The sequence below is a fragment of the Strongylocentrotus purpuratus genome, unplaced genomic scaffold, assembly GCF_000002235.5.
Source record: "Strongylocentrotus purpuratus isolate Spur 01 unplaced genomic scaffold, Spur_5.0 spur5_scaffold_3, whole genome shotgun sequence".
Lineage (NCBI taxonomy): Eukaryota > Metazoa > Echinodermata > Echinoidea > Camarodonta > Strongylocentrotidae > Strongylocentrotus > Strongylocentrotus purpuratus.
Genome location: NW_022145609.1, coordinates 3449936 through 3460142, shown reverse-complemented (window position 1 = coordinate 3460142; position 10207 = coordinate 3449936). Strand labels below are relative to the sequence as shown.

Sequence of the window (10207 nt, the reverse complement as noted above, 5' to 3'; positions counted from 1 at the left end):
ATTAGAGTGCCCTGCTGGTAAGTGGGGTCCCCCTGAGTGTTATGGTATCTGTGATATTTGCTACAATGGTGGAGTCTGTGATGACAAGTCTGGTCTATGTATCTGTCCTAACAACTTCAAGGGAACAAATTGTTTAGACAGTAAGTAGGCCTGTAGAACTTCACGTAGAATGATGTTTATGTTTATCTGTTCATACATGAATTCAGGAAGATATTTGTTGTCTTATTCTATTTAAAATAAAGAGAGTTATATACATCCATTTTACCTGTACATTTCAAAATATTTTGATAGCAGGAAAGCAATCATATTTGAAATTTATCTAAAGAAATCTTATTTCTTATGCAAGTCTAAAAAGGTTTTATTCAACAATGGGACTTTTTTTTTCAGTTTGTAGAAATGATGGTGGAAATCGATTTGGATTGAACTGCGAGTTTAAATGTTCATCCAATGATGGATTCAACAAATGTCATGGGAATCTTTTTTGCCTGCCTGATCCTTATGGATGTTCATGTGACGTCGGTGCCCATGGTCTTGCATGTAACGCACGTAAGTCTTCCGATTGCCATTTGATTGTGCTCAACTTTTAATATATATAGGCCATACATATAGCACATACCATAATGTGGCTGAATGCAAGAGTAAGGTCAGGGGCAACTCAGTGGACAAAGGAGGAGGAGGAGGAGGAGGAGGAGGAGGGGGAGGGGGAGGGGGAGGGGGAGGGGGAGGGGGAGGGGGAGGGGGAGGAAGGGAGGGGAGGGGGAGGGGGAGGGAGAGATGGAGAGAGAGAGGGGGGGGGGGAGGAGGAGGAGGAGGAGGAAAAAAGATGAAGAAGAAAAAGAGAAATGAATAAGAATTCATTGTAACATGCACAATATTTCTTGCTGATGAAAGTATTGTACATGTATCTCATCTGTCCATCTTGATTTTGTATTCTATTACAGTATGTACTATTGGTACATATGGTCCCGGATGTTCACAGACATGTCACTGTGAAGGTGGTGGTTCATCATGTAATATCTATAATGGAAAATGTTCAGGTGGATGTCAGACTGACTGGTCTGGAGACAACTGCCAAAGTAAGCCATGGTCAACAATGATAACAAATAATATGACATAAATGCTCTATCCAAAAAAGATATATCAGAACTTTGCATGTAAACTGCAGCTTTGTATATTGTAATCTTGTTATTTTGTTTACTGTTTAACGTACGCCATTGCCTACATGACTGGGTGGCTCCTGTGTCATTCCTGTTGGGAATAAGATGATTCGTTAGTCAATGGGTTAACTTGAAGTTACTGGGTGGTATTCTCGAAAGCGGCCTAAGTTAAACCTGGCCTGACTTAGTCCGTGGATTAGTTAGGCCAGGCTTAACTTTAGTCCATGGACTAAGTCATTTTCATTTCTCGAAAGGTGGACTGACTGATCCATGGTTTAATTAACCCCTGGCTTAAGTTAGTACATGGATCATTCACCATAGTTACAGTTTCTGCACATGCTCAGTCCCGAAGCTGCGACGTCACAATGCACTAAGACAATGGGATAAGACAATGGATGCGCGTAGTGTGGAGAGGATGCATCACCTTGACAACTTGAGCAATATGACGTCCAGGGGCGGCGGAGCGACTTCCAAAGCGGGGTTGGGTTCCCTTTCTCTTCTACACTATCTCTCTCTCTCCCGCTCGCTCTCTGTTCTCTCACTGTTCTATTTCCAGACTTTTTCCATGTATAATTCAATGAACCCAACAGTATGCACACTTAAAATCAAAAGATATGAAAGAAATATTGTATATAACAATTATGTTCAATTTATTTATTTTTCTTAAAACAGAAAAGATTGTAATTCACGATGAATACGATCATAAAATTGAAGGTCAAATATTAAGCTCCAATAGCCTCATAATCTGCTACTTGAAATTATTAGAATTCAATGTTATGTATTTGTTACATATTACTTTTTCCCATTTTTTAAAAACAAAGCATGTAGTCTACTTTTGAGCCGTATTTCTTTTGCAGGGAATCTGTTATATCATGACTCGCACTATATTATAAAACACATTACTCGAAATCACAATTTTTCCAGTGAAACAATGAACATCTGATGTACATAAAAACATCCTTATGAGTGATGGTTGCTTTGAGGTTCACACACACAACAAGGACATATCAGGCTTTTTATCAATGGTTGCTTGTTTGTCACCATAGCTTCATGTTATGAGGATTTTAATACAAAGGTTTTGATCCCCATGCAGTCACAGTGACAGCAGATGGAGTGGGGTTCATTGAAGAGACTAAGTACGGTAGAACTTCATAGTCCTTGCAAGTATGTACCGGTATGTTGAATTAAAAGGGAAAAGAATGAAAGGAAGCACATTGAATCCTATTTCTGTTAAACATTAAAAAGGTCTTGCATGTACATTGTGACCAAAGTGGACTTGCATGCACATTGTGGTAAAAGTGGAGTGCATAATCAATTACATGAAAGTATTGATGGAAAAATGTGAATGAACAAATGCCATCCTTGAAGTACCTGGGCATACAAACAACAACTTACATGTATTCGTACAAATTTATTCAGTTAAAAGCGTTTTAGATTATCACCAGTACAGCAACATGAAAGTAACAAAAATACTTTATTAGCTGGTGTAACCTTCATGAGCGCTTATCCATACAAAAGAGTGTAAATTGTTATCAAATATAGAAATTCAAATGCAAAACTTACCGTTCACTCTCCGCGGAGAGTCGATTTAACTAAAACGTGACGTCACGCGAAGTTAGTCCGAACTATGACGTATTTAAACCTGCGCTCTGAGCGGACTAAAGATAGGCCGAACTATGACGTATTTAAGCCTAGCTTATCTTTAGTCCACCTTCGAGAATAGCAAAAAAGTTTAATAGTCCATGGTTTAAACCAGGTTTAGTCCACTGATTTAACTTAGGCCGATTTCGAGAATACCACCCATTGTTTTTTATATGTTTGTAGATAATAATAATAATAATAATAAGATACTTGTATAATGCAAATTGCATATTGAATTGATTTGAATTGAATTGAATTGATTGCCTCTAAGCGGTTTAGAAGGAAAAAAGTTCATAAGTAAAGGAAACAGAATTTGCAGATAAACCCACTCTTAAGCTGTGTTTTGGGGACAGCTCCTCCCATATATTCAATTTTCAGTAGTAGTAGTAGTAGTAGTAGTAGTATTAGTAATAGTAGTAGAAGACTTCATTGGATAACTTGTTTAGTACCAGGCTTACCTGCCACATGGTCCATATCATATTTATAAATAGAGCAGATGATTTCTTTCTTAAAATACACAAATTTATCTAGTGAAGGCATTGTTAAGTTCAAGAATGTGTATAAATTCGAAATCAATAATGCATACTATTGAAATGTCTAGGACACAATCTAATTTTAATGAGCTAATATTATTTGTATTATTAGTAGTGCTTGTTAAATTGTGATTTTTGAAATATTTTCTTTTCATCCCCAGTTCCAGATGAATGTGAAGGTGGTTACTATGGATCTGAATGCACTGATAAATGTCATTGCTTGAATGATGAACCATGTGCTAAACAGACTGGAGCGTGCCCTGCGCAGAAGTGTGCTCTAGGATACACAGTACGCAGTGGGGGGGTCATATGTCAAGGTAAGATTCTATTTTTCAATAAAGGGTGTTGAATTTTCCATATCAATTCCTATTTATTTATCTTTCAACTACATGCAACGTGTACATCTAGTATGGCGCAGTGTGCAACATACACCAGGATTGTTTTATGTACACGTGTATGAACATATAAATCCATGTACATGTATGTATATTGGTCATATCAACCACATATATGTACAAAGTGCTGCGACAGTAAATACATAATTATAATGTAGACTCGATCTGGAGGAGGATTCCCCATAGGAAAGAAATGAGCCTGCCGCATACTCCTGCGGCAAACTTGCCGCAGATCTGCAGCAGACGTGCCGCAGACAGTCAGCTTTTTCACATGCAAATTAGTTTTGCCGCAGACTTGCCGCAGACTTGCCGCATACTCTTCATCATGGATATTCATAGAAAAGGCTATAACAAAGAGTCTGCGGCAGATCTGCCGCAGACTCCTTTATCATTCATATCTCATATAGACCTGCAGCAGACCTGCTGCATACTCTTTCATATCCAGTACGTGGCAATTAAGTATGCAGTCTTGCAGGAAGGCTATGCTGGAGAGCATGCATTGCATCATTACATTTGATCTAGCTCCTTGAATTAGTAGAAACAGCTAAAACAGGCGGAATTACTTGTAGTGGGACTGAAGATAAGATCACATATGGCACAACAAAAAAGTTTGAAACAGTCTGTTAATTCCTTAGTCTCCTCTTATGTAACAAATTCCTCTTATGGTACCAGTTGAACTTGAAGCAAATTGTTTGGTTTGACAGAAGCTAAAAAGACAATTAACAGTGCTAACACAGGAATTTACAAGATCATGGGCTCAGCCTGCAACCTCATGGTACTGCATGGTCTTCCAAAATGGCCGCCTATAGCCTTGCTGCAGACTGTATAATTTCCCACTTTTCTGTGGCAGACCTGCCGCAGACTGTTCCTGTGGCATACTGGTATGCGGCAAGTCTGCAGCAAAATTTCTTTCTGCCGCAGATCTGCCGCAGACTGTTCCTGTGGCATACTGGTATGCGGCAAGTCTGGAGCAAAGTTTCATCCTGCCGCAGATCTGCCGCAGACTGTTCCTGTGGCATACTGGTATGCAGCAAGTCTGGAGCAAAGTTTCATCCTGCCGCAGATCTGCCGCAGACTGTTCCTGTGGCATACTAGTATGCAGCAAGTCTGCAGCAAAATTTCTTTCTGCCGCATACTTCGGCATACTCTTTGCCGCAGACTAAAAGTCTGCCGCAGATCTGCAGCAGGTCTGCGGCAGGTCTGCGGCAGGTCTGCGGCATACTTTTCACTTTCCTATGGGTCTAATATACAAATATTGACTGCTTTGTTGGGCATGTTGAAACTGTTGCCCAACGTGATCTTGAAACTGGCTTACAGGCTTGAGGCAGGCTTAGTTTGAATCATCTGGTCATCGCGTTGGGTCAGGTGCTCACGTTACCAGACCTTTTGAAAACATGCCCCTTTATTCACAAAATGTTTGTAAAATAAATCCCCTAAAATTTATCTGGCATTTTGTGAAAACCTTACAGCAATTCTATGAAAGGTTGCGTCCTTAACGTGCGCTTTCACATGATCTTCAGTTTTCATTTCGCAAAAGGTTGTGTAGAGCGACCACTGTACTGGACACGATGAATTTCAAGATTCAAAGTAAGCTCCCGAGACACAGTTGAGTTGATTAAATTATGACCTCCAAAACAGCAGTCATTATTTGTTATATGATACATATACACCTTCCACAATTGTTCCATGCCATCCTACACTAACCCAATTCTTACCTTCAACCTGTGACCGAACAATGACCTGCCTCGAACTCTAAACCTAACCTAAAACCTGATTGCAACCCGAACCAACCCATACATTTGATGAAATAAAGCCCAGAACAATCATCCCAGGAGCAAACGTCTGATCACCATAGAAGTTCTAGTAGTAGTAAGGCATCACATAACAATCATCAGTGGTATTGAGCAGAGAGAAAGAGAGAGAGAGCTTTATCCTAGTTGTGACTTAAGTTATTGTCTTAATGCAGGACTGCACTACACTTTAGCTACTTCAGCCCTCCGGTACCTGTTGATCCCCTTTTTGACTAGATAACCACCTGCCAGTGACCACGTTTGGAGGTCTAATCTGGCCTCCTGGCCAAACTAGTGCAGATTGGCTTTAAAGGGAAGAGTTAGAACCAGTGATAACCAAGAGAACAGCAGATCTACAGATGATCAATAAATCACTGGCTGCAACAATTTCTAGTAGTCCTGGACCTAAAGCCTCGGTCACAAATGCCATTACGAACTGCTACGAATGCCGTACGAACGATTTTCAGACAATGGAAATTCGGAAAGACAATGGAAAGACAGGGAGATTCGTACGAAATTATCGTTCGTACGAACCTTTGTGACCGTAGCTTTAGTTACACATACTCGCAAAGACATGATCCAGAAGAAAAGCTAATTATTTCACCTGATTACAATGATTTGATTGTTGTGTCTACAACCCTATCATTTTCCAGTAGATCCCAGCCAAAGTTATCTTTGCCTAATTAGTATTCTATAATAATCTTTGACCAGATGTTTCCAACAAAGATGACTTTTGTTTTATTTTTTTCAGAGTGTGAAGGGGGTACCTTTGGTTTGGATTGTCTTCAGCAATGTCATTGTGATCCAGCGGCTTGTGAGAAGCAGAGAGGTCTGTGTAATGGACGGTGCCTTGATACCTGGATTGAACCTTACTGTCAAAGTAATTATACCCAACATATATTGTATTCTCTTTTGTTTCCTTGTTCAGCCATTATTATTATTACTATTATTCTTGTTTGTTTCACACTTGAGCATAGTTCAAACATATTTTGTACTGTTTGTTCTGTATAAAGTCCAATTTATATTTTAATGAAGTTTCTCCTACATTATACAGGCAGTAAGCGGAAGTTTACTGTAAAAAAACCCCCACCTTTTCCCCCCTCCAAATGATTATCAGTTACCGTAATCTTGGGTAATCTTTGTACAGTCCAACCTGTGTATAGCGACTGCCCAAGGGAAACACAAAAATTTGTAGACAGGTGGTCCTTGTAGACAGGTTAAGCCGATAGATAAACCTAACAACACAAGTTTCTTTGTTGGTGTTTAAAAATTGAATAAACATTGAGTGGTACGGTTTTTAGACAATATCAAAATACAATTTTTTTTTCTTTTTATTTGTTTAAAATTGTCTTGGATGTTGTTATTCTTATAGTCATATATCAAAAATTATTTAAAAGAAATAAAAAAGAAAGAGCCTGAATAATTGTTTGACAGACAGCGTGCCGCCCACTCACCAGGCCTCACGCAGGCCGCCCAGTGCGCTAACAAGTGAGGCATCGATCGCAAAATTCATGACAATGATGCTGTCTTGTAATGTTTTCAATAGGCAATAGGCCCTTTAATAAAAATGTGCATTTCCTGTTCGGTAATTACATGTTTTGATAAAAAAAAACTTGGGGTTGAATAGATTTTAGTGTGTAAATGACCGTTAGATCTAGCTTCATAGGCTGCCGCTATGCGAGCCGTATACAGCAGAGCGAGTGAATAAAATTTGCTGGTCGCTACATGGCTGGCCCTGGCTGTTGTGTGGGCATTTTCGGTGGCCAGCGGAAGTAAAATGAATGGCCGCAGGTGGTCCTAGTGCCCAGGTTCTTGACTACATGGAATCTCACAGGGGAATTTTCAGTGGTCCTTATGGAGAAGTGTTCCTTATAGACAGGTGGTTGCTAATAAAGGCTTGACTGTACGTAGTACAAAAGTTATTTTCTCAAGTGGATAGACATGATTGATAAAAGTCAGTGGTTTCACGAAGCATGTATGATTTGCATACCAGGAGTATTGCATTGATATACATTAAGCAATTACATTTTGGACAAAGTAATCAGATTTAAAGAACTTCCCTTGTTTAGGTACACCTGCATGAACAAGTAGGCCTACAAGTTTATTTGTGGTAGTTTTTTAATGATCTTGCTTATATAGTTCTTGATAGAAATACTAATACAATGAAGTGACTGGGTTGCAATCTTCTAATGCTGCAGACATGTATATATTTGTATTTGATGTTTTGTATTTTTGTTTGGTTTTTGACAGGAATATTAAGATTATATTGGTCATTCTTTCTAATACAAACGAATCCATTCTTTTATTTTTTAATATTACGATTGGTCAATGTTCTATAAAGTTCATGTAGGATTTGTTTACTATATGTATTGTAACTTAATTGTAAGTTAAATACATAAAGCAAGCAGATTTTATGTATAAAATTGTGTTTATGATTTAATGTTCTTTCTTATTTTTGTCTTGGTTTTTGGCAGGAATATCCAGATTGGTTCCAGTGAGAGTGAACCCATACCAACCATCTAACTTCACATGTTATGTTGAGGGTATCCCACCTCCCGATGCATCCTCAGTTAATCTTTACAGACGTACTGGAAGCACCTATAACACAACAGGAATCACCATGAGATCTAGCACTGTCTCAGGGTCAGAACGAGCTGTTGTCTTTGATCTTGATAGTGTGTATCCACAGGAAGATGATGGGGGATATGAGTGCAGTCTTACTGTTGAAAACAGAGGCTATCCCATTACGCCTACTACCAACCCAACCTATGGTGAGCAAACTGCATGACCTCAGTTTACTCTAATGTATATCTGTGAGATATACCTGTTTAATAAGAAGCATGATATCACTTTCTTTAGATGCAGAATCATTCTCACCGGGTTACAGGGGATTGCATCAGTTATATGTTGTTGGAGGTTTTTCTGAAATTTCATGTCAAAAGAAGAGGCTGGCACATGCCTTCCCTCTCAGTGTAATAACAACCACAACACTGCCACCATCAACAGGAACTGTTACAACAACAATGACAACCACAACTACACCACAAACCAGCAGCACAACTACAACAGCCACAACAAAAACAACCTTTTCATCAGCAGCAACAGTCACAACAGCTGTAACAACAACAACAATAAACTGCTATCTATTGATATTAACAAGGAATGTCTGTTCCTATATTGATACAGTTGTTTGTACATGCAAGTCGCATCATGCAAATTGACCCGTACATAAGCCCATTGGCTACATGTGAATTAATTAATGAACTTTATATTTCAATAAATAATAATGATAATATTCTGGGTTTATAGTACTTGATTCATCTACAATGTATCTACCGGTATGCACTAATTATTACCCCTGTCATCGGATTCAGGCTAGCTGCATTCTCCACATGATACTTTTGCAGTTCTGTAAGATGTCAGTATAGTTCATGTGTAATTTTGACTTTATGGAAGAACTTAGAGTATAGGTGTGTCATTGGTTTTGACTGGTATTTCAATAAATTAAATTAAATGTTATTGTCTCTTTTTGTTTTTCTTCAGTTCTGCCAGTCATTGATATAGCACCAGTGATAGTGAGTACTACCTCAACTACAGTAGATCTTCGATGGAATGCATGGTCTGAAGAAGATGACATAGGTGATCCTCCTCTGGTAGGATATGATGTCTTTGTAAAGAAGGATGGTGACTGGGTAACGGATCAGAGAGTAGAGCAACCCACAACATCAGCCTTTGTTATCAACCTGACACCCGACACAGAATACAGGTTTCGTGTGGCAGCAGTGAGGGAAGGAACGGGTGGAACAGGACCAGAGTCTCCTAGGAGCGAAACAATAACTCTCTGTAGAAGTAAGTTATACTCAGGAGGGAAAAAAAAGAAAAAAAATCAAACATTTTTTTACAGGTACATTGTTTTTGCATTAGTAAGTGCTTTGTACATTTACATATACATTTGGGGTATTTATGCACTTTTTATGCCTCCGTTACGAAGTAGCCGGAGGCATTATGTTTTCGGGTTGTCCGTCCGTCCGTCCGTCCGTCCGTACGGACGGACGGTACGTACGGACGTCTGTACGTACCGTCTGTACGTACGTCCCGTTCTCGTGATCGCGTTATCTGAAGAACCGATTGATGGATTCCTGCCAAACTTTGGTCATGTATATATCTTGCAGAGCCGATGAACTGTTTAGATTTTGGGGTCACGAGGTCAAAGGTCACAGGGCTCATTATGTATGCAAAAACAGCTCGTGATCGCGTTATCTGAAGAACCGATTGATAGATTCCTGCCAAACTTGGGTCATGTATGTATCTTGCAGAGCCAATGAACTGATTAGATTTTGGGGTCACGAGGTTAAAGGTAAAGGTCACAGGGCTCATTATGTATGCAAAAAACAGCTCCTGATCGCGTTATCTCAAGAACTGATTGAAGGATTGCTGCCAAACTTAGGTCATGTATGGTACGTGCATAATTGATGAACTGAGTAGATTCTTGGTTCATAAGGTCAAAGGTCAAAGGTCATGGGCTCATTATGTTTGCGAAAATAGCTTGTGAACGCATTCTCATTAGAACTGACAGATGGATTACTATTTAACTCAGGACATCTTGCAGAGCCAATAAACTGAGTAGATTTTAGGGTCATGAGGTCAAAGATCAAAGGGTCATATATGTATATGAGAAAGTGCTTGTAATC

The 10207-nt window shown here is 39.2% G+C and overlaps 1 protein-coding gene across 1 annotated transcript in view; it reads left to right on the top strand.

Annotated features, from left to right (window-relative positions):
• Nucleotides 1-1022: 1022 nt before the first annotated feature.
• Nucleotides 1023-10207, top strand: part of LOC100890033 (receptor-type tyrosine-protein phosphatase kappa) — a 49846-nt gene continuing 40661 nt past the window's right edge. The window contains exons 1-5 of the mRNA XM_030996610.1: nucleotides 1023-1086; nucleotides 3493-3648; nucleotides 6268-6396; nucleotides 7991-8287; nucleotides 9060-9365. Coding sequence (XP_030852470.1) covers nucleotides 1023-1086; nucleotides 3493-3648; nucleotides 6268-6396; nucleotides 7991-8287; nucleotides 9060-9365 — 952 coding nt within the window. The remainder of the gene's footprint in view (nucleotides 1087-3492; nucleotides 3649-6267; nucleotides 6397-7990; nucleotides 8288-9059; nucleotides 9366-10207) is intronic.